We start from the raw sequence: 25,887 nt of genomic DNA on the forward strand, positions 1-25,887 counted from the left end.
ACTCACCTTCTAGCATCAAACGGCAGACAGAGTTAGCAACTATCTTGTGAACGTAGCATTTAGCTGCTAAAGAGCCAGATATTTGGTAACCGAAAGGAGAGTGAGTATCTGACTTACATTTGTCAGTTGGCCAGAAACATGACTCTAAGTGAATGCTAATGTTGCACTGTGTCTGTTGGGTCTGTAAGTAAGCAACTGTTTGTTTTTGTGGCCAAAAAATCACCACCGAAAAAGGCTGATGACATGTAAGTATGTTTGGGTGTTTACATGTTTTCGAGAGCTCCCTCCGCTTTGTCACCTGCTGCCTTTTGAACGTATCCCAAGTCTGAAGTGGTAAATTACTGTCGAAACATGTTTAATCCTGCCAAGCCAAAAAAAATCTGTTGATAGTGTTGTTGGTTGTAGTGGGAAGCTGCACAGCGTATCATTACAACTAAGAGGCCAAGCAGCTAATTCTAGGGCTCCTTCATGAAGACGGGCTCCTCCTGATTACGCCTCCACTTCTCACTGATCTCTCTCAAACACACACACTGATGAGGTCTCGCCACAGGCCTTTCATCTGTCTCACCACTCGATACAGTATACTGCAGTGTTGCGAGAGATGGGGGAATGCGTGTGCGTGTGTGCAAAGTCTGGCTGTCGAGTTCTGTACAAATGCCACCACATACAGTCATTTCGCTGCACATACTGTAGTGTTAGACACAGCAGGTCTACAGCACATAGTTATTACTGTGAATAACATCAAGCCCTCTTGTGTGTGTTTGCGTTTCAGTCTCCGTCGGCTACGAGTACGAGGCGTGTCCCGGCGTTATCCAGTGGGAGAGGAGAACCGCTCTGATGCAGGGATTTGAACTGGTACCCTCAAACCTGGGAGGGTGGTCTCTGGACAAACACCACGCCCTCAACATACGCAGTGGTGAGAACAAACAATATACACTTGCCATATTTTCAAATGCACAAATTCAGTTGAATTTGTGTTTGTTTTTGCTTCCTTTGACTCAATCACATACAGCAGAACAATAGATCAACATGTCACCTGATCTGTTAACTGATTGGCTGCGGGTATTCTCTGGCCACACTTCACCTTTTCCCAACTTTTGTTTGGCCGCACTTTGCCGCAGAATCGAACTGCCACAGCTCACTGAGCTCGGGAGCGGCCGCCGCAGCTTTTCATAGACGTTACATGGCAGCTCGTCGCAGGCTGCACTTCGCCACTGCTCTGGTGTGAATGCAGCGTTACAGCACTGGTTTAGTGGCATAGGAAACTCACAGACCAGTTGCATGCATTGTAAATCATCCCACGTGATGCTACTCAGCCAATCAAATCTGTGTATTCCGAGTCGTGTCAGTGAGTGAGATACACACACACACACACACACACACACTTACACACACACACTCACACACACAGGGAGATGAGATGAGACCAGAAACAACAAGCACAGATATAATCCCAGACCGTGGCGATTAATAAAAGCAGCATACCCAGTCAGATCCAAACTGAGGGCACAGAAAATAAACGATTGAAGCTGCTACTTCAATATATATGGCACTGAATCATAACGCAAGTTAGACATTATGATATTGCGGACCTTTGCTTGAGTTTTAATTGAATACCCCTGAGAATCCCAGATAAATAAGGATCAAAATGCTACGAGATAAAAACAATATCTTTAGTTAAATTATTTGACATTAATGAAAGAGTACATCAAATCTCCCACAACTATGAAAATGTCAAGGCTTAAGGTCTAGGGCTTATTTCTAATGCCGTACTTGAAGTAAAGATAGAAAAAATGCAGGAGTCCAGGGGTTCTCATTTATAATCGTACGCACAAAACAGGGCCTGAAATGTGCGTACGCCACTTCCCACGCAAAAGTTGTGATCTATAAAAAGAAACGTGACGGGAGAATGTGCTGTACAGAAACTTTGACCCATGCGTACGCACGTTGTGGAGGCAGGGGAAACTGTCGACGCAGATGGTGAGGTGGTGAATTGAAGCCAGACTGCAGAAATGTGAAAGAAATCATCATACGTATAATAATGCCTCCCACACATTTAACTTCACTTCATATCACACGTTACTTATAGATCCACTTTATCAGAAACATTTAAACCAGAAGTGTTATTTGTGCTAGTGAGCCATAACTATTCCATAAGGACTTTACAAATGTAAAATATATCAGCCAACTCAAATCTCAAATCAAATTCCGCTCAATATCTTATCAGCGCTGTCTCACCATCACGTTCCCTCCACCTCTGGAGCTGAGAGGAGAGGGCCGGACTACCGACACTCGTGGTCAGCTGTGGAGCAGCTGATGGAATCATCATCATCGGTTGTAGAAATCCAAGATTACATCAAAAGGCATTAAAGAATGGCAAAACAGAGCGCCAATAGTTTTAATAATATCTTCTAAAACTGTTCAGATATCACCAAGTACGATATTAGTTTTGATAAAGTTGTTGTGTGTAAAACCGCTGCAGTGAACATGACATGACATATTCATTTATTTATGATATGCTTTATTTATGATTTAGATTTATTTATTAGATAGGGACAGATACAGTATACATGGACAAAATGAAAACAGCTATACGATGCAACTATCAGACTGTCTCCAGTGCGCCACTGCCACACACACTCTGATTCCTCCAGTCACCTCTACCCGGCACATCTTCACCACCTGCACATATGGATTGTCGAAATAAAGCAAGTGACAGGTCTCACACAATCGTTACTCTACATATTCTCATTATCATTATCAGTCCTAATCATAATGCAGGACAAGTTCACCATAACAACTTAGATAAATAAAATAAATAAATAAATTGTTCACCTATCAAACTTCCTTTCTCAAATGATATCCAGGATGGGGGATACCATTGATTGTCGCGATCATTTTCACAAGTATATAACAACTGCGGTGGCACTCGTGACATGCTGCATGGTGGGTACGCTGTCACTGCAAGGAAGGAAAGAACGAGGAGGGAACAAGTGTTCAGGGACCACCTCGCCTACAAGCACCTCGATCTCTGTGTCAGAAAAAAGATTTCTTGGTCTTCCTCTCAGTAGTTGCTGTAGTTCACCGTAAAGATCCATTGATCAACAGGCTCATTTCTAGGCAGAAACATTCATGAGGTGCTTTGCATTGATCAATTATGGCTGAATGTGGGCGTGTAGAGGGCGGAATATGAGGCTGATCCAGGTGGACTGTGATTTATAAAGGGAGCATTGCCTGTGTGTGTGCATTACGCACAGTTTTATAAGTCTGATATTTTTTTAGGGTGCACACCATTTTTCGGCTTTTGTGTGCACATGCATTTTTAGTATGAATCCTACACATTGTTTTATAAATGAGACCCCTGGTGACTGGGTTACCTCATACTGCCAACAAAATAAATACTGATATAATTAAAGCCCTTGGAAAAAAATGGTTTTAAATCTTGAGTACTTCCCTATGTACAACAATCAAAGTGGTTTTAGAAAAAAATAACATTGCTAGTTATTATTTATTAAGAGTTCAACACTCAAAATCTCAGCTAATCAGCTTCATCATGGTTAGTGTGGGTGTGGTTTGATCAGCAAAACAACCGCATCACATTCAGATTAAAATACTGCTGTATCCTGATTGGTGCAAAGAAGTAAGTGACCAATGAGAGGAGCTCAGATAAAACAAAAAAATACAGAAAATCTGTCATAGCCAAAACTGTTGAAACTTTGGAAGAAATTGTTGTGTTCATGTATGATCCCATCACCCACAGTAAGAAGCTGATAGAGAAAATGTGTTCAAGGTATTCATTCCTCCCTCCCCAGGAATCCTTCACAAGGGCAACGGGGAGAATGTGTTCCTCTCCCAGCAGCCTCCCGTCATCAGCACCGTGATGGGGAATGGTTTCTACCGGAGCGTCCCCTGCGGTCCGGGCTGCACCGGCTCCGCCCGGGACATGATGCTGTTTGCTCCCGTGGCGCTGGCCAGCGGACCTGACGGCTCCCTCTACGTGGGGGACTTCAACTTCATCCGCAGGGTCCATCCCGACGGATACACCAGAACCATACTGGAGCTCAAGTGAGAGTCATGATCCCGTTGGGTATGCATGTGATAAGAGTAGACTGATCTCGATAGGGATCTCCCACAGTGGGATGCAGTGGGATTTTGAGCACTGGATTGAGTCGAGCACAATTAGAACAAAATTAGCTCGTCTGATATGGGTTAGTAAGGCATTAGCTCTGGTTGGCATCTGCGGTTGTGATCTGTTTGATCTCAACAGAATACATTCTGAAGTTTGTCTTCATGCAAACGCAGAGTGTGTGAGATTCAGACATCACAGACTCTAATCTACCTCTTAAGGGTGTGAGAGAAGCTGAAAGTCTTTGTGAAACAAAGATATTTTTTTTTTCTGTGGATTATGACGATGATATCTCCTACTGCGCTGCAGGCACTACATTCTCTATTTCTGTATTTTCTCAAGCGTAGGATCTCGATGGGATTGCACAGTCATTTGTCCTGTAAAGTGTTCTCCTTATGTAACTTTACTCTCTCATTCTCTGTTATTATTGTATCTCTGACTAATATTTCTGGTTCAGACGGAGGTTTCATAGTGTCTGTATTTGATACTTCCCTGTCCTCTGGGAGGAAATGCTAAAAAGCTTCCTGTTTAGGTTAATATTTAATGTGAAACAATACAGCCGTCTAAATCAACCCTAATCTCACTTTATGAGGATAAAATTGACTCATTGTAGCCTATGAAATTCTGAGTGACTCTCGTTAGCATCATAAATGATTGTTTTTTACCTTCTCTTTTCTCCTTTTTAAACACTCCTTTATGGCTTATTATCAGGAACCGGGACACCAGACACAGGTGAGAACTAGTGATTAACACCTCCTTTTATATTCCTGCACAAAACACACACACACACACCAAAATAACGTGTCGAGAGAAAAGACATGTTTCAAAATGCCCCACAGCACTTTATCTTGGTTTCTTTGCTGCATATTTCATAATTGCATTGACCTGACTTTCCCCTCTTCCCACAAACACACCGCACACAAAATCTGCATATACTCAGGTTGCAGTCAGATCTATCAAATCCCCATTTATATTTCACTAGGCGATATTAAATTTGTAAATTGGAAATCAGCCAAAATGTCAAGGATTTTGTGTTTTTTAGAGGATTACTGGAAGTTTGTTTGGAGGATGCAGCGATTCACTCGTTTCCCGAGCCGGGCTAAAAGCCCGAGGCCTCGCACGGTGCATGGCCTCGACATCGTCCCTGGCCCCGAGCCTTGATGGTGATGTGAGCTCTATACACCATGTTAGACAGAAGATTAGACAGATGTTATAGGGTCTGTGTGTGTACGTGTATGTGCGCCACTATCAGGGGTTATATCTAGCCGATTGTGTGTGTGCTCGTGGGTGTTTTGTGAGAGAGACAGAGGGGGTTTATCCGAGAGAGGATTTTTCAAGATGCCATATCTCCAGCATGCCAAAGTTTCCAACCATGCAAAACGGATAACCTGCCTGTGTGTTTGTGGTTGTACTGTACGAGTGGGTGTGTACACATGTCTGCTAGTGTGGAAAATGTAAATGTGCCTGTGATGCACAAACCGTGATAAATTTCTTCTGTATAGCCTAAACCAGTGATTCCCAACCAGTGGTACTTATACCTCAGGGGATACCTCGGCAGTTTTTTCCGTGGGCAAAGATTGTGAAGCACCTCAACTAATTTAGATGAAATGGAAATCAAGCTTGAAAAAATATAGCCAGACAGAGTCAACTATAACACCCAATTAGTTAGCATGCAGGGAAAAGCTGTAACAGCTAGCTAAAGGTAATGGATACAGGATGAAAATAGATAGCTAAATGTAATAGATGCACAGTTGATATAGCTAAAAAAGCAATTTAAAAATGTCCGAGAAAGCTAAAAGTAGCCGAATGGATAAACAGTTGAAACAGTTTGCTAAAGGTTTGGATACATGATTAAAATAGATAGTTAAATGTAAGATAAACAGCTGAAACAGCTTGCTGAAAGTAATGGATACTTGATTAAAATGGATAGCTAAATGTAATAGATGCACAGTTGATATAGCTAAAAAAGTAATTTATAAATTGCCGAGAAAGCTAAAAGTAGTCGAATGGATAAACAGTTGAAACAGTTTGCTAAAGGTTTGGATGCATGGTTGAAATAGATAGTTAAATGTAATAGATAAACAGCTGAAATAGCTTAAAGTAACTTATAAATGGCCGAGATAACTAAAAGTAGCCGAAAGGATAAACAGTTGAAATAGCTAGCTAAAAGTTTGGATACATGATTAACATAGATAGTTAAATGTAATGGATAAACAGTTGAAATTGTTAGCAAAAATTAATGAATTCATGATAGTTAATAGTTTTGGAAAACAGTTGAAATAGTTAGCTAAAATTGATGGATAAATAGTTGAAATAACTCCAAATAAAACAGTTGAAAATAGCTAACTTAAAGGGGAACTACAGCCATTTTGAAAATTCACACATATTATTCCTATGGTCTAAGACAGTCCAAAAAATATAAGTAAACATGAACAACACTCTCCCAAATCCAAAAACCAGGGTGCTAAAACTCAAATTTGTGAAGTCATAGGGTATAAAGTGCGGAGCTGCTCCATAGACCATGAATAGGGAGAGATGTTACAGATGACAATGAGAGCACGCAGGGGAATGATCTGAGTATATGGGAACATTTTCTGTTTCACAACTGATAACACTACAATAGAATAAAGCTCAATTGGGTATAAAAAAGAAAACAATCATTCTGTGGGTCCACAAAATCCGTCTTCCATACATTGTCTATGGAGCAGCTTCACACTTTATACCCTATGACATCACAAGTTTGAGACTTAAGTCTCTGGTTTCTGGCTTTGAGAGAGTGAGAGTAGCTCATGTTCACAAATATTGATTGAACTTTCGTTGGCCATGGAAATAACATATTAGATTTCTTAATGTAGGTGGTTTTCCCCTTTAAAGTAATTACTAAATGGCTGAAACACCTAGCTTCTGCCACTTCAAGTGAAATCATTCAACTGCATGAAGATTTTTTTGTATCTTTCCAACTTCTATATAATCTATTCATTGAACACACCTGGGACAAGACAGCTGGTGTCAATGAAGGGGCTCAGTTAATCCGACAGAGCTGTGGGGGTACGTCAGATTAGGTTAGGTTGGAAACCACAGGTTTAAGCCTATAGGAACTGGATTCTTCCGAAGGCACTTTGTATGCCCTTTCCTCACCCTGGAGGTTTCTCCTTTAGTTCCGGCTTCCTCCTTTTTCTCCACAGCAGCTTTTTACTGTTAGCAGCATGTTAGTGTTTCTCTTTTATTCTATACTATTGTTCTCCCAAGTCAAATGCATTAATTATTCATCCATATTCAGCTTTCAAAGCTTTTCACTCCACATTCTTCCCAGCAAAGTGCCTATCAGCCAGCGGGGCTTCAAAACAAGGTGTTCTCCGAAGGGAGACAATATGGGATGTACTCACCATAAAACCATTCTCTAGTCTTCCCCTTAAAGAGTTTGAGCGAGGAGTAAAACAAATAGGGGAGGAAGTCCTCTAGAATATTATCTGAGAGCCCAGACGGTCGATTTAGGGAGACAGTCAGAAACAGCTAGATCACAATGTCTCTCAACTCTGATCATTGTTTTGTTATTTTGTGTGGAGGGAACAAGGGAGGATTGTTTGTGCTGTGGTTGTTATTGTTGTTGTTCATTTCCCTTCCACTGGATGAATGTGTTCGTGGCTGCGAGCATCTAATTGAGAAAAAGACAGGTGAGGTGATTTGTAATCAGTCATATGCACCGTGCAATGCTTGTGGTAGCTTCAAGAGGCCCAGCAAATATGATATGCTGCGCGGAGCAGTGGCACACTTTGAAACTCTGTGAGTTACTCTCTTAGGATCAAGTTTAAATTATGTATGTGCAGTTCAGTGCAGAGCTCTGTAAACAGTTATGCACTTAATGGACTAGATGACTGACAGCAGCCTTGCCTATGTTGCAGTGTTTTCTTTTTCCCATGGTTGGGAGAAGGTTCAGGCTAATATCGGAAGTGAGTGTTTTCTTTATGAGAGTATGGGTTAGTGGGGGCAGAATAGCCTTACAGTGAACAGCTGTCCAAAGCAAACACAAAATTATAAGAACCAATTTATAACCTGTGAGAAAATGTTAAAGCAGCAGTAGGTAGAATTGGAGCAAATATGATTTAAAAAAAGGTATTTTTATAAAACAGTCGCTATATCCTGACAGTAGTGTGTGAGACAGGTAATCCTCCGGTGTCGTCCGGTGCTCCTAATGGCTTCTGCAAGATTTCACAGACCAGAGGAAAACAACCAATCAGAGCCGAGCTGGAGCCTTGCCGTCTCTGAGCAGCTGTCAATCACTTACAAACTCTGATCAAACGGTCAAACTAGGCAGCGCTGATCAAATATGAATCAATATTCTGTTACTGTAATGCCTATTTCTCTCCTCAAATGTTTTCAGAAACATCTTGTAGTGTACTGTTTAGCTGTAAAATGAGAAAGTTTGTGACCTGGCCGTCATGTTGAGATCAGTTGAGGAAATACCAAGCACCGCCCACCAGCCGGAGCAAACTTTCTAATTTTACAGCTAAACAAAAACACTACAAGATGTTTCTGAAAACATTTTATGAGAGAAATAGGCATTACAGTAACAGAATATTGATTCACATTTGATCAGCGCTGCCTAGTTTGACCGTTTGATCGGAGTTCACGGGTGATTGACAGCTGCCTCTGTTGAATGAACAGCCAATAGGAACGCTCTCTCTCTGAAATGACCTATGATTGGCCAAAGTCTCCCGTCACCTACTAGATTTTTTTAAAGCCTGAAAACAGAGCCATGAGGAGGTGCACAAGTCTAGTTATCTCTCAGAAGACTTGAATTACAATATGCTGAAAGGTTTTTATTCAATATTTGCCCAATGATGCCAAAATCTTTCTGCCTACTGCAGGTTTAAGTAACAATAACAAATGCCAGTAAAAAGTGCAAATGTTCCAAATGAGGAAGACTGCAGAAGCATGACATTGGAGATATTTTTCTTGACATTCTTATATCCCTTTTTTCAATTGAAAAAATCATTTAAAAAGCGCCTTTACATGGTGTCTTCAGGTTTAATTGGCAGGAAGCCTTTGACCAGACCCGGCTGACATTTCATTTCACGCTACAAAGTAATTGCTCGGATCTAGATTTGTTACAATGCTACAAAGTGCAAATTTTCGCTCCCATTTTTTATGCGAACACTGTGTTCAAGTCTCAATAATGCATCACAATAACCTGACAATATCAAAGGTTTAACTGCAGAATATATGTACAGAACAGAAGCGAGTCATCTCTGCATGGCCAAATGCCCACAGTGTTGGCTCTCCTCCTACACAGAGTACAGTATACAGCTCACAGTCAACATAAGGGTAAATGAAGTCGGTACAGTGTGCTATTTAAAGCTTCGGGCTTACACTCAGGACAAAAGACAGTTTTATTAAAACAGTATGAAAAGTACATCATTCCATACTCTTTCCTCCACACAACATACTGTATTGTTGAGCCTCACGCTGAATAAACTTTCAGTCTTTTGTCCACTCTTACCTCATAAACTAACAATACCAGCTAGAACAATAGACAATTATGTGTCCACATGGCTCATTTGGCGTAGGCCAAATTTAGCTATATGAATGTTCTGGGTTTAATTTTGGTCTGGACCTTTGTTGCATGTTATCCCCACTCCCTGTTATTGTCTCTCCTGCTTTCCTGTTGCTCTCTCAGTTTAGTTGCTTATTATCATTCTGGACCGTGTGCCATAGTAGTAAAACATCAAATTAAGCATTAGGGACAACATTTTACAATTATTGCACATAATATAGAACACATGAAAATCAAAAACACATACAACTTATGAGCATAAGCCATTCTCAATATGCGCCTCTAGACTGTTGCAAGAGAGATATCATATCACAGAAATATTGTATAAGGATGCTCCTTTTTTAGAAGGATTCACGAATGCATCAATTATGCTGTTCTGCACCTTACCCACTCTGCACATACATTTATACATAAGGGTCCTTATCGCTGCCTGACATGTGAGCAGGCACATTTATGCTCACGAACAAGTGACTAGCTAAAAAAAATCTTCCCTTCCCCAAAAACATTTTCCAGGCATTATTGTAAGCAGTTGCAGCTCTCTGCATACTATAGGGGAGCTTTATACAGCGGCACACACTAAACCCTGAACCGAGAGGCTCTGACGTCAAGTCTCCTGTATTTCCTCATCAAATAAAGAAAAAATGAGCGAGCCATCATAAAAGAAGGAACCACTTAATGCTCACCTTGACATGCATTCCTGAAAAACTGTCATCGGGTTTGTGCAGTATATACTGTATTCTATAGATCAAAGAGTGATGTAGAAAAGGCATAGAACATTCGCAAGAGCCTTATCCTGCACACCATTTTCTTTCTTTAACAAGGTTATTTCTCCTTGTGTAAAGGACGGTTTACAGCTGTTTTGGCGGTGATTTCCCTACTGGCACAGAATGTAACAAATATATTCTTGTTTTCATGTAGTTTGAATTTAGTATTTTGAAAGTGTGTTGAGATTAGCTTCGCTGCATGCAATTATTAGAGTGTTTTCACATTAAGTACAATTGATTTGTACCGTGGAGTACAATTGCCTCCCCTCCTCACTCCCTCGCCACTCAGCTTTCACATTAGTAAAGTTGTTCCGTACCCGAGTACACTTGCATCATTATCCATATTTGTTTATGTTGAGATCAGCTGTTCTAGTGGAGGAGCATCGTAAAACACTTCATTCAAACTTGACTGAAGCAAGTCAACAAAACCGTCTTGATTAGTCTTTCCAACAATCACCAACTCTGGTTTGGTCGAAATAAACCATTATATCACAGAGTCTGATGTGAAATTATGCCAGCTTTTGTCTGGACCGCAGAGGGCCAGCCCTACAAACCCCAAAGTCTGTCACTGAATGATTGAGTGATGAAGTTAGATGATTGGTCGGCTCATTGGCTGTTGCTCTTTCCAAATGAAAAGGCGGGGAACAGTCCTTTATGCAAATGAGCCCGTCCAGCGTCTCACGAAACTTGGACCAAGCTGTCAAATTAGGCAATCTAGTTTTTAAATGAAACGAGATTCAGCATTGGCATAGCCTATTTTTCACTTAAAATGTTTTCAGAAGTAGATTTTGGAATCAGGTGCATTCGAGCATACGATAGGGTACGTCACCACTTGAACGGCCAGTTGAGTGGAGCAGCGCTTCCCCTAATGTCCTCGCCGGACCTGGTGGACATGTACTGCTGGATTTAACATTATAGACATGACCAGTGACTATTTGTGTTACAATTTAGCCACAAATTCACAGACTGACCATACACGGTCCAGACATGTACTTGGTTTTGACCGAGTCTTGTTTCTTAACAAACGTGCTGATACAAAAATCTTAAGAATGAGATTATTGCTGTGGGCATCTGTGCTATTTAAATTGGAAGACATTACTCTTGTTGTTCCAGCACAGGCACAAGTTTACTCCAGGAGTCTCTGCTATTCACTGGGATGACCTGATTGCCTCTAAATACATTTACTTCAATTGATGGTGTTGTCAGGTCATGAATGCTGGGTAATATTAGAATTTCCTAAACTAGGCTAGTCTCACTGTTTGTGTCACTTAATAAAAAAAAAAATTAACATTTCCTAAAACCCAAACTAAATGCTCTTTAGAAAATGTACCTGTACCATCTAAACTGTCTTTGCTTTCTAACTGTATTAACTGTGTACACTTTCTCTCACTAGCACCAGCCCTGCTCATAAGTACTACCTGGCCATGGATCCAATGGGGGAGGTTCTTTACGTGTCTGACACCAGCAGCCGCAGAGTGTACCGAGTGAGAAACCTCGGCCAGCCAAAAGATCCATCTCGTAACCTGGAGGTAGTGGCCGGAACGGGGGAGCAGTGTCTACCGTTTGACCAGAGCCACTGCGGAGAGGGCAGGAAGGCCGCAGAAGCTGCACTCAACAACCCTCGAGGTAGGAGAATATTGACACGGCTAATCTAAAGAGGTCACTTTCTCAGTCAGCTCACAGTTACTACACAGTACGAGCATGAATTACATTTATCATCCCTCCAGGCTTATATATTTGTGATCAGTACTCACAGATCAGTATTCAGTCATATTTGGTAGCTTGAAGACGAGGCGATGACTGGTTCTCTGAAGGTCAATACTCCTGTATTGAAGCAGCTCATCACACTGACATTTTGAATAATTTATTATTTTCCTGATTTCATTAAAATACAAAATCAGGTAGTCTGCTTGTATTTCACCGTATCATACTTGTCAGAGTGCAATACATTCAGAATCAGCGTTGAGATCGTCATGGGACACACAGACACTGCTATCACAGTCTCATAAATAGTCATTTTGATAACCTTGGATCTATCTTTTCCTGGAAGTATAGTATTTGAAGGATGATTTATTTATTTTTTTCATATGACAATATGTTGATCACATTTTATGTTGGGTTTCATTAGCACATCCGTCAATCCAAGTTGGCTGCATTACAACATGTATAATCCTAGATAATATATCCACATCTATAAATTCCTCCTGCATCATGTCCTTCCTGTGGGTGTTTGCTGTTTTATAAACCTACTTGATTCTTGCCCTTGTTCAGAAATTTTCTTTTACTCTGGTCTGACTCTCCACATTTTGAATTATGTATAAATTATTAATTGTTGGATAACCGGCACAGTGAACTAATGTTCTATTTTGCCAGACAAAAGATAATTACAGTACAACTCCACTGTGATTAGATTTATTCTCTAAATTATAGTGCCGACTTTCTCTCGCCTTTAAAACGCAAATATGTTTATATAGAATATCAGTTTTCCGAGGCGTAATCCCCGCACAAGTATTAATGTTATGACCGATTCCTGCGTTATGTTTTGACTGTAGAGACAATCATTTAAAGCTTTGGTTCTCGTATAATTTGTAAAATAGCGCTTTCACTGTGAGCCCTCAAATATTCAGATATGCTGTGGCATTAAAATGATGCTTAATTGGTTCGAGGCCCCTACTGTGTTCTGCCACAAAAACACTCCACACATCCCCACCAGCAGCCTCTACTGTTGACACCAGCTAGGACGGATTGATGGATTCACGCTGGTTGAGCCCCACCATCAGCATTTTTTTGAATATCAAACGATTTAACCAGGCAACACTAATGTTTCTACTCTTCAGTCATCCAGTTTTAGTGATTATCATTGATTATCAAAGGTAAATACTCATAGAAATACTGTAGTATAGGAGTGGAACAGACATAGAACTGTTTTCCGCTCTCATTTCACTAGTACAAAGTCATGTGCTTTCCTACGCCGCGACAAGCCCACGATTTTGCCGTAAGTCGGTTTAGTTTATACGGAAGTTAGCCCACTACAATGGTCACAATGGCAACTGTACACATAAAAATGACTGCCGCTCTGACTATCCTGCTACGTTGAATTGAATGGGAATGTACATTCTACATTCTACATTCTATTTTCTATGTAATCGCTTTATTTATGTGATTTACCTGAAAAATAATAATTATAATTGTAACAAAATGTTGTCTTTATAAAAAAGTATATTGTCTGCCTTTGTGTGCTAAGATAATGCTAGACTTTCCACAGCAGACATTGTGCCGCGTCACAGCAGGGAGAACACAGGTGTGACTATTAAAACTAGTAATCATGGCAGCAGTCCATTCTGGTGTTCCAGTTTCAGGACCCTGGTATTGTGCATGCTGGCTCACTGTCATGGCTTACTGGGACACTTCAATGGAATGAGGCCATTACGAATGTTATTAGTTGCACCTGTGCTATTCTTGTTATAACAAGTCAAAATGAGGTCTGTTGCATACAAACTCAATAGAGCAGACTCTGGTCCAGTTCCAGACAGAAATGCAATTTATTCCGGGGCAACAATTTTTCAGCAAACCGATCCGGACCACTTTCGAGCGACACATCGCTATCACGTCACCTCACCTGTCATCATTCAGCCGCCTGTTAGTCGCCACAGTTAGTGGAGGCTGTTGTCAGATCAGATGTAGGAGCTCAAGTTGAAAAAGGAAAAATGGCAAACTAGCAGATACAAAAAAAGAAAGGTTGACAGTGACAAGCATGCGTTTAAGCATGAGAGGTCTGAGTAATACAAGTTTGTTTCGCCCAAGGAATGCACAACACCAGAGTGCTTTATTTGCAATGAAACAGTCGTCATAGTGAAGGGTGGTAATGTAAAACAGCACTACGACACCAATCACTATCAAACACTATCTCCAGATCACAGAAGTTTTCACATCAAGCCCATAGCAGAATAATTGTAAAAATCAATGACACAGCAAGAGCGGACAATTGAGGCTTCACTGAGAGTAGCAAGAGTCCTAGGCAAACACAAGAAGCCCTTTTTGGACGCTGAACTAATAAAAGGAGTGTATGAGTGCTGAGTGACACTAGAAGCAAAGCAAAAGGATGAAATGAAGGAGAAAATAAATCATATACCGCTCTCAGGTTTCTCTCTGCACCAAGATGACGAACAGAGACTCTTGCTGAAGATTTGCTCCAGCAACTTTGTGATGGCATAAAACAGGAACAATTCATCTCACTTGCCATGGATGAATCAGCATGGATAGAGCACCTTCCATGACAGGGACAGAGAGGGGTGCAACACTCAGAAACTCGCCGCCTCGGTCTGATATATCACTGCATAATCCATCCTGTTTCTGTGCGCTAGTGTGGGTGAAACGCACTCAGAAGTCACGACAACCGCGATGAGACACATTTCTGACAGAGGTCGCTGCAACTTTTGATGATTTGCTCCTCCACAACAATGTCAGGTGGCTCAGCAGAGGCAGAGTACCGGAGCGCACGGAGCTTCAAACCTAAAAAAATGAAAAAGCCAAAATTTGTGTCCTGCAAAAATGGAAGCTGTTGCATTTCTGCCGGATATAACATCCCACCTCACTGACTTTAATGTCAAGCTTCAGGGTAGAAACAACACTGTGACCCCGTGTCTGTGGTGTGCGCTTTTCAGAGGAAGCTGGAGGTGTTTAAACTTGACATACAGGAGGGCATGCTGCACTTTCCAAAGCTTTTTTGAGCAAACCCGAGGTAAAAAATCACCTCAGTTCCTCGAGAAGCTGATTGAAAATTTCCAAACCAGCTTTGAGGACTTGAGCTTGGGAAAACAAGTTCTGCTGTGCATTGGAAACCCATTTCTTGTCAGAAATGTCACTGAGTTCTCGATTGAAGGACAGAGAATCTGCCCCTGGGTCAATACGGCTGCTCTGCAAACTGAGTTGATTGAGCTCTGAGAAAACACGTTTCTGCAGGAAGCTCACTGTGACCCTGTCACTTTGTGGACTGCAGAAGATGGCCCTCCGCATCCTCACCTTGTTTGCTTCAACATATTGCTGCGGAAAAGCATTTTTCAATGATGAATAGAGTGAAGAACTGCAACAGACTCACTAATGAACACTTCTCTGCCTGGCCATCATACCTTTTCCTGTGTAATTACAATGTACTTTTTTTTATTTTTCTGATATATCAGTCATGGCACTTAATAATACGGAAGTGCCTGCATCCCGAACAAACATGAACGCCTCATATCGCGCCTGTCATTCAAAGTGTTTGAAATTCAATGAATATAATGCTACATTGTCAGTTCAGTCTCGCACAGCCAAGTCGTAAACATGGCAGTTTCCCATTACAACCATCCATCCCATATGATGTGAACCTGACATCAGGTTGAAGGTGGACAGAGCTGTGCTGGGAATTACTCAAGGTCAGCAACCTCCATACTGTACACCATTAAGGGTGTAATTTGTTCCACCATAGGCGATGCAAAACAGCTAGCGGGAGAGTCGGGGAGATGTCAGTCAAGCGGTCTGTACACACCCACACAGTCCTGCCGACTTCACCTGGCTTTAACAAGCATAAATGCCTGTGCAGCAGCAGCTCGGTACACTTCTTCGCCTCACTAAATGACCAACGATGGACCTTTTTTCACAGCTTTGATTTGTCATAGTAGGAAAAGCACAGGTGAAATTGATGACTTTAATAATGGCTCAAACCCACTGAGTGTCCCAGTAAGCTATTCAGGTGAGCCAGCACATATGAATATATATATATATATATATGTATATATATATATATATATATGCGTAGATTACGCATTGGCCTTCGGATCGTATGTCAACGTTGCCATCGACGTCTGGGAGCCACCGTTTTTCTAGATTACAAAGCACTATAATGTTTATATTTCTCAACCGATTTCAATGAGTCCTTTTTAATTTCAAGCATTTATAATCTACGTGGGGCTCCTGTAGGTTAGATTCCCCCCACACAAAAGAACTTTTGGTAAAAAACGATCCAGTAATGTTACGTCACTGCTTCTGGTTCATGGATCACGGGCCGATCTGTCTGTTGAAATGGTATTAAAAAGTTGTACTCTCATAACACATATAAGAATATTTCACAATACACTTTAAGTTACATCTTTTACAAAACATTTGCTTCCGTAGGTCATCAAATAAGAACTGGCTAGCGTTTGTTATTGTTAGCTAAGCCTCGACCAAAGCTAATGCTAGCTTATAGCTCTTCATGTCTAAAACAATATTGTGTTCAAAACTTGAAATTTGCAATATGCGTCTAATATCTCATATAGCTGAAGTCTTGGGTTTTGGAACAATAACATTAACTCTCAGAATTATTTTCCACCACGTAAGTAATTCAGTTAAGCTTAGCTAACGTTGATACACTCTTTTGAGCGTCTAGCAGCGATTATAGCTTAGTATCAAGATTTTAAGTAACTGGAGACAAAACTTTTCTACTCCTCATAGATCATAAATCCTTGAGTATATAAAGGACTCATTGAAATCGGTTGAGAAATGTAAATGCTATAGTGCTTTTTATCCAGAAAAAACAGCAGCTCCCCCGTTCACTTGTATGGATCGTCCTGACCTCCCCAATATGGCGGCGACGCTGTTGCACCGCAGCAACGGGCTAAAGCGGCCAATGCGGTATCAATGTATATATATATATATATGAGCCAGCATGCACAATACCAGGACCTCCTAAGTGGAATGCAGCTATCATTAATGTTATTAAATAAAACTGTGCTTTTCCTATTATGACATGTCAAATAGAAATGTCTGCTGTTGCACCGTTGCAATCCAGAGGGAGGATGTTTCTGTAGTTTGAGGAAATTGTCTGTAACAAATGAGTAAAAGCTGGCCACAAGATAAAAATTCAGGAATACATTACGTTGTATGTGACAAGGGAAATTATTTGATCTTTGTATTAACATGACAATAATAGCCTGACTAATAGGGTAAGCTGTAAGTGGCTTCCCTTGACTTACAGGAGAAAATGGCACTTGTAGGCGTTAAACTTAAACCAAAATACGCCTGTCATATTAAGCTTTTCTAATGCAGAGAAGTCTGCAGATTCAGCTCTGATTCCCTCCTAGCTCTAGCCCAGTTCAAGCTATTTGAATTAATGGACACATATTTGAGACATTAAGCCCGGAGTGTCGATTTAAATTGGTTAATCAGTATACCCTTAGTTATTAGCTGACAGGAGTGGATTCCAGCAATGTGCCGTCGCTGCTGGTGCTGCTCCTTTCTTCTTCCCCGCCTGTTAGCTGGAACAAGTCTTCTGGTCTCTTCTGACTTCTGTCATCAGTAAGGCATTGTCACCCACAGGAAAGCTGGCGCTAGGGAGGTTTCTTTGTCCATTATAAAAAATGTAGACACCAAGGCCACATTCCAAATCGCATACTTTTTCTTTTTACATTTAGTACATGCTGCAGCTGCCCTTACAAAGTACGTACTTTGCAAGCAGTATACAATCAGGACATACTACTTAATCATAACATTGCACTTTGACCTTTGACCCTCTTACTCATATAGCTGATGCACAGAGGATTGTGGGTCTGAATAGCTAGAAAAGCATGCAGGCTTGCATACCGCAAAATGCGACCTGATGTAGTATGAGATCCTGGTATTTTTGGCATACTGCATTTGACATACTAAATATTTTTCTGGCATACTAAATAGTGTGGTAGTATGGGTATTGGAACCCACAGCAAGTGTGTCAACACATAGTGCAACAGTTTGGACACTGAAGCCAACATGGCTATAGTGTTGAGAGATAAACAATATTTAATTTAGCTGTGATTTATTTTGTTAGTTAATTTTGTATTTATATTATGTATTTTTTTCAGCTGTCTTTGTTATGGTTGAAATTACAAATGAACATGAAACTTGCACCTTGCACTAATGATTGGGACTTGCTGCAGTAGTGATTGTACCAATTAAACTAACTAAACTACTACTACTACTGCAACTTTGCATTTATACCTTGCCAAGTTAGTACTACACATACCCGTATTTTCATATTTTGCACATTATTAAAAAGAATACATTTGATAATGTGTACGTATTCTTTACAAGACATTCTGTTTGTTTGGTCTCCTGTATCCCAGTTACAGTAGAAGAACACACTGTTGTATTTATGCTGCAGTCTCACATATTTTGTACTGGATATTCTTATTTTAAGCTTTTTTTTATGACATATTTGTAGTTGTGTAGTTTTATGCTTATATTCCATCTGAGATATGGTAATGATGACCGTGAATATGAATGAGAGAAAAGGACACGAGGAAGAATTGAGAACAATGTCGAGGAGGGAACAACATTATATATCATTCATCAACATCATGATGGTGTCCATAGATTTGCTAATGAGTTATAGTGTGAGTTATTAATAATAATTATTAATAATAATTTAGCTACCTTTGCACCACGTAGACTGAATGAAAACATAAAAAGGAATGCTGTAGTTTAAAGTGCTCTGATTGCTACGTGTCACTGAACTCACCATGGATGCAATCAATCTTAAAGGCCTTTACACATCGGGGGAGTGATGAGTAAACGACACAAAGGCACAGCTCAACCCATTCTGCACAACGTGATTGGTTGATGCATTTTATTTGCAGTGCGAAAGTTTAAAAAAACTGACCTTATTCCAAAAAATGACTTCACTTTTTTGCCGCATGATTTCATGACAAAAACAACATTTCCAAAAAATATATTGACGTGCAATTAATCACACAAAAATAACGCCCCCAATGTGTAAAGAACTTAAAAAAAACTTATCACACTAGGTGAACAATGAAAAAGCATGTCACACAGAGGTCAACATGACAGATTGTTCTGCTTATTAGTTGTTTCCACCACCCAGCATCTGTGGAATCAGGTCATTATATAGCTGATATCATATGTTGTAGTCTGTGAAGGCCTTAAGAGGACTAGTTTGTGCTTGTGTGGGCTACCTCGGACCAAAAAGCATGTGCAGCCAGGAAGAAGAAATAATCTGTTTACTGCCCTCACCAATCACACCCACACACCTGGCCACCTCTTAGTCCCCCAGGTCGCACGGGAGATTTAGCCGCGGGCCTGTCACTCAGGCTGCGCCCACAGTCCTGCGTGGCCTCTTCTGTCAGTCACACTCAGCTTGTGCGTGCAATGCAATCTGACGTTGGAGGCAGACAGCCAGTCGATACGGAGCGCGGTAAACAAATGTAGTGCAGGAGTGTCTCCATTTTTCAAATGCCGCTGGTTAGAAACACAAAGTAGCTCCAAATTCCATAGCAGAACTTTTTATTAGCCCTAACTTCCCGAGTTCAAACTGATAGAAGAGGGAAAAAATATGATGAAAAGCAAAAGAGAAAGATAAGAGAAAAACATGATTGGAGCTGATTTCCTGCTACAATCTGACAGATGATCTGAAGACTGTTATTCTCAGTGTGCGTGCCCCTTTCTACCTTAGAACACGCTGTATCTCTCTCTTTGTACAGTCATAGAATATTCTGTCCCAAGACTCCTCCTGTTCACACACGGTCAGGTATTTTATACTCTTTGACTCACTGCACTTCACAGAGTCTGGCCATTGTGCTCCGACTAACCAGCTCTTATAAAGGCTCTGGAGATTTCTGCCTGGAGTCCCACGGTTCCCTGTCATCCATCTGCCACAGCCCACACTCCTCCTCCTCCCCGCACCCTCTTACCAATGGTAATGAGTGGTAGACTTCACAGAGAAATATCTGTCCATTACTTTTTTTTTTTTTTTTTTGAAGCTGAGGCTCTGTGATTCTCCGGCATTGATCTTGTCTCATGTCGTCTGGTGAGCTCCTCGCTCCAAATTAGAGCCTTCCTTCTTTTCCTCCATCTCGTTTCCTTTCCTTTCTTCCTTCCTCGATGAATCATCCTCGTGCCCCGGTGTTGACATAGCCGCAGTAGTCCTGCTGTGACGCATAATATTGTTACAACACGGCAAACAGTTGTTAAATAGTAATCCATAATTTTAATTTAGCCAACAATGTTGCAGCACGCTGCTGTTGCCCGAGTTTCTAGTCCCTCCCTAGCGTAAACTGCGGGGATTATCTTGTGTCCTTCAAACACTCACTTATGAATACAAGATCTGGGGCATTGTTTAGAGTTGGCTCCACATGCGCTACTGCAGTCAATTAGCTCGGTAAATAAAAAGGCCTCGCTCCATTTAGGATGGATCCCATGTCTGACATGAAAGAGGCGTCGCTCCCACAGGACCCAACAGCCTTGGCTCGCATCTCTGGACTCCTTTTGTGCACAACATGAAGTTTTTTTTTACTTCACACACATTTGGTAAATAATAATTGTGTTTATGTAAAAACAACAGTTTCATGTGTATGTTGTTTGGACAGAGGAGTTCAGCGAGTGACTCCAGTGATTGAGAGTTTAGTTGTTGTTTGCCATGTGCAGGTCTTATCTGTTTATTTGTTGACTAGTCCCAGACAGCAAAGCTGATATCCAGAGAGAGAAGTGTGTGTGCACGTATGTGTGTGTGTGTGCACACACAGGGTAGAGTGAGAGCTTGCAGTGTCAGTCTCTCACTCCGACCCACAGGGGGCAGAATAATGCCCTTATCAGAAGCTGACATGCTGCCACCACATTTCTCCCTCTTGCCCCGTCGGCCCCTCTCGCTCGCTTCTTTTCTCTCCTCCTCTGCTTTCTTTCTTTCTGTCTCTTTCTCCGTGTCTCTCTATTCCGCACACAGATACAACACATTTGTCCCCATCTCACTCAGCCCCACAGCTGCGAGGCAACGCCATCAGAGTCGAGATAGCGGGGGCCGGGGGTGCCGAATGAAGCAGTCGGGGTTTAAACTGGTCGCGGTTATTAGCATGTTGAACAGCGAGGAGAGTGTAAAAAAAAGAAGCCACAGCCAGGGGTAAATACGCTTCACATGGCACAGCGCTGCTTGGCCACCAACCTCAGACCACGACAGCCAGCGGGCTTCATGCTGTACAGTATCTGCCTTGGCTGGAGGTTGACATATAAGCAGCTTAGGCGAATGAATATCTTCACACATTTGGGCGCCGGCCTCATTTACAGAAATGGCTGAAAACACAGCTGTGTGCATAGGAGCGTTTCCCAGTTTGTTTCATCAGTGTGAATCAAGCATTCGATGCTGTCAGCAAGCCCATACTCGAACCATTAACTCGGCAAACACCAGTCCCCCTGCTTCTGCTCCAGCAGTGGTGTCCTGCAATCGCACAGCTCTAATCACTGCAGCCTGCGTTTCACTTTTCTGGAATCTGCCACTTCCAAAACTGTATTTGCTGGCTGCAGCAGTGAAGTTAGAGGATCTCCTAGGGCTGTGTAGCCTCTGTGCCAGCTGCTCTGTTATAACTTTGGAATGAATATGCCATTGTTATTTTACCTCTGGCTCCCATAGCATTTAGTGCAGAGTGATTGTTGCGTCTCACAAAATAGAGAAAGAGAGAGGGAGAGCGGATTAAATTAATAGAGAAAAAATAGGGAGCTCAGAAAGAGAGTGAAACAGAGAATAAAAAATAATATGAAATTCATAGAGAAAAATAGAGAATGGAGGGAAAGAGAGAACAAGTGAATGAAATGGATAAAGAGAGAGAGAGAGAAGTCAGTGTTTTGAATCTAAATCCTGCAGCGTGCAGCAGTCCCACACCTTATCTGCATATTAAACTGGCCCTGTGGCTGCCTTCCCTCTCAGAGGGTCAACTATCATTGTTTCTGTTGGTTTAAACAGAGCACTGCTTCGCAAAACAAGGGCATCAGATAAGTCACACTGTGTTTTTCGGCTCCAAGATTCAGTTTTGTGTGTGCGTGCGTGCGTGCGCATTATGTGCTCGCAATTTTTTTAGCAGCCCGCTCCTGTGTTTCATTTCACATTGACCGAGCTTTTGTCTTTGCCCCTGGACATTCCTGCATTAATGATACACACATGAATTAATCACACAGCAAGGCAAACAGCAGCATACTCCATGATAATGCAAATCAGAGAGACGCCATTGGGTCATGCTATTTCTACCACAGCTTGTTTTCTCGCTGCAGCATCCATGATAATTAGAATATCGGCGACGGTTTGTGCAACAGACATGCATCACCGAGCAGACACAATAAGAATTCCTGCCATTTTCTCCAAAAACTAATGCTGAGAATATAACTGCCAGCGGCAAATCCAGAGGGCCGGGTAAAAGAGCATCAAGCAAAGCACACAGCACACAGGTTCACCGAGGACCTGCTCAGCACGGAGAGCCATTTTGACATGAATGGAGGAAGAATTGCAGAGATATGGCCGATGTCCTGTTTGCATATTTACTGCTGTCACAGCCAAACAGTCTGCAGTATGTGATGCAAGTGTTCCTGACACAACTGCAAGAATCTTAAACTATTCACTCGCTACAATAATAAATCGATATGCAACTGTATTGCTTTGTCACACATGAGGAAGTCAGTTTTGGTAGAAAATACTAACTTTACACTCACTTTAGAGTACACGTTTTCATGAAATTTCCCTGTTGCATGGTCTCAAACGTGTGATGTAATCTACAGTATAAGATTGATGAAAATGTCACATGCTCTACAGTACATACAGTACTCTGTAGAATACCGCAAGTCATACTACTGTATAAGTAGGTTTGTGAATGTTCTGATGTTCTTGAATGATACTAATGTCAGTCATAAAATTATAATTTTTTAGCATGTAATTAAGATATTGTCATGAAACGCTGGAGTTTGTGATATCTGTCTGCCTTTCATTATCTTGCACGGCAGCTGGATTCTCGAAATGTCACAAGATTACGCAAGAATCGTGGGATCACATATCACACGACAATCTATCTTGTCAGCTTTAAAATAATGCGATTGTGCAGCAAGCCAGAACACAGGCCAGCTAGTGGCGGCTACGGGCGTGGCTTAGGTGTGTGAGACCCGATGAGACCATAGTGTGAGGCGACACGAAGAGGCGACTGTTCTAAATAACAATGGCGGTTCCTGAAGAGCTTAGCGTAGATGCTGTAATAGCATCAGTTATATCAGAATTTGAGAGTATTTCTGAAGGCTTTTCTCGATGGGCCGACTGGCTTCGGCAAGAGATTGATTGACGGATGGTTCATCCAGTCACCTGCAAAGTATTTTTTTGAAAGTCCCCGCCCTTTCCAAACAGTTTCCAATGACGGCTTCTCACATGGTTCTGTGTATCAAACCATAGGGCGGGTCCATGGATGTATAAAGAGAACTGGATACAGCATTGGCGGCGGGCGTCCGTTCATTCCTATGAAAGTTGCTCAGTGGTGCATGAAGCCAAAATGGCACATCTGTCGAATGATAAAGTAACCGGATCATCCAGCGATCTTCCATTGGGCCCATAGAGCAGGCGCAGTAGCGTTTTCTTTAACTCCGCCCTCGGTCCAGCCCTCGGTCTGGGTCTCATTCACATGAACGGAGGAGGGAGAATAACTCTGGATTCGGCTAATAGTGCATTTTACAGCTTTGAGGACCTAATGATTTAAATAAGGTCTATTCAAGTGTTCATACTGGGAAGTTGATGTACCTAAAAAAAAATGATCCACTGATTTACGGACATCTTTTTCCCGATGTAAGTCCATCGGGAAAAAGTCTTTTTGGGCTCTATGGCTTCACGTGACAGACATGGAAATTGTAGTACCACGGTTTGGCCACTACAAAAATTTGCTTCAAAGCCTGACGCTCTTCATGGGGGCTTGGGCGGATCAGGTTAGCATTTTCATACAGACGGGCCAAAGTCTTAACTGGTTTTATCTGAGGTCAATATCAAGTCAAAGCTAAAGAAGCTTGAAAATCGTTGAATGGGGCAACAAGTTCACCTACCCAAATTACAAAATAAGTTGTTTGTCATTGCCTTCTAATATGATCCATATAAGCATTTCTGATCTGGTGACACTATCAACAGGATGACATGCCCAAAACGTCCTTGTTTCTAAACAACATAATTGCCCTAATTTCCAATTTTACACCAAGAGCTACTAGTTTGCACAATGAAGAACATGCACCATCACATTATACATTTTCTAACTTGGTAACTCTAATATTTTCTGCCGTAATTGAGATTTTTTACACCAGCATCAGTAGTATTGCAGAATAGAGTTTCATACCTCTTTGAATTCAGAGGTGCACAAAATTAAGTTCCTCCATTCTTTCATTCAGTGAAATTGTTGCTGTCACAACTTCCACACATGTGTGATAAAAGTTAAATTTAGCTGAACTCTGGGTTGAAAGCCTGGTGGAAAATCAGGGTAGTACACACCACTGTGGCTCACACAGCTGACCAGGAGAGCACAGCCGCTCTCTCCACTGGAAATAATGTTGTTGCTCTGTGCAATGTCCAACCTAGAGTAGGTCTTTGGTGCGAAAGCTCTGTAAGAGTTTTAACAAGGTCACACTACTTCCGTGTAGTCATTATTTACAGTACCACAAGAGGTTGCTTGTCAGGACATGGGTCATACAGTGCAAATGTTGTTTTTCCGGTGAAGTCTCGAATGATATAAGACAGGTGCTTCCGAACAGAATGAGGACTCTGCTGTCAACACACAAAATTTCAACAAAATAGTGGCTAAAATTGTAACTACATTCATTGGGTTCTCACTTGACCTACAAACACAGTGAGCCCAAAATATGATCTCAACTTTGGCCTGATGGTGGCACTTGGAGGATTGAAATATATCACCAGTAACTTTGAAAGTACTCAGAAATCTAGATCATGATTGGTTAAAGCAATTCACAGAAACAGCTTACTTCCCTTTTCTGCATCTTCGCTGCTTACAGTAAGTCATGAATGAGCCCAGATGGATTTGGAGCACCAGCAATCTGTTTATAAGGTGACATGAAGACATCTCAATATTTCCACCTGTTGCATATGGTTAAGATAAGATTAAATAAATAGGAGAAGCGCATTTTTTTTTTTTTTTTCAAATCATCATCATCTTGAGCCAAAAACTCAAGCAAAAACAAATTTGGTGATGCATTAAAACATGCGGCCTGATGGCAGCACTAGATGGATCATTGCATTCATGTCATGTGGCTGAAACTTCATTGTCAACCAGATGAATGGATAAAACGTGTCTTGGGCTACTTTAAAAAACAGGGATCCATCTCAGAAAGTAGCTGTGCTGCGTCCTAATCACCCCGGGTCAGAGGAGGACTCATAGATATTCTAGGAGGAAATAGTCAGCCCACTGCCAAGATAAAGAAAATATAGTCGATAGGCTTAGTAGAGGCAAATTTATGCTGACTTAAAACGAGGCTGTACCTGTAAAACGCCTGCTATTCAAGTACTGTATTAGGTAGAACACTATGCAGACTGACAGCTACCTTGTTTGTAGTCGGAGTGTGTAAGGTAGCTTCAGAGAGATTACTGAAGCTCACTGTGTGTGTAATGAAGCCCTGAGTCAATAAGAGATGCGGGCTCAAGG

General features: G+C 41.4%; 1 protein-coding gene and 1 long non-coding RNA gene across 2 annotated transcripts in view; one reads left to right on the plus strand and one right to left on the minus strand.

The window, feature by feature from the left end:
- Window positions 1-25,887, plus strand: part of tenm1 (teneurin transmembrane protein 1) — a 215,412-nt gene that overhangs the window by 149,536 nt on the left and 39,989 nt on the right. Inside the window, exons 19-22 of the mRNA XM_037779353.1 lie at window positions 773-916; window positions 3,813-4,065; window positions 4,838-4,858; window positions 11,838-12,070. Coding sequence (XP_037635281.1) covers window positions 773-916; window positions 3,813-4,065; window positions 4,838-4,858; window positions 11,838-12,070 — 651 coding nt within the window. The remainder of the gene's footprint in view (window positions 1-772; window positions 917-3,812; window positions 4,066-4,837; window positions 4,859-11,837; window positions 12,071-25,887) is intronic.
- On the minus strand, window positions 4,870-18,407 carry LOC119493865. The gene is made up of 3 exons (XR_005208041.1): window positions 18,397-18,407; window positions 10,999-11,006; window positions 4,870-5,745 (listed from the first exon to the last, which is right to left on the minus strand). It is a non-coding gene; the product is annotated as an uncharacterized LOC119493865 (long non-coding RNA).

This window comes from Sebastes umbrosus, chromosome 9, assembly GCF_015220745.1.
Source record: "Sebastes umbrosus isolate fSebUmb1 chromosome 9, fSebUmb1.pri, whole genome shotgun sequence".
In the NCBI taxonomy this organism is placed as follows: domain Eukaryota; kingdom Metazoa; phylum Chordata; class Actinopteri; order Perciformes; family Sebastidae; genus Sebastes; species Sebastes umbrosus.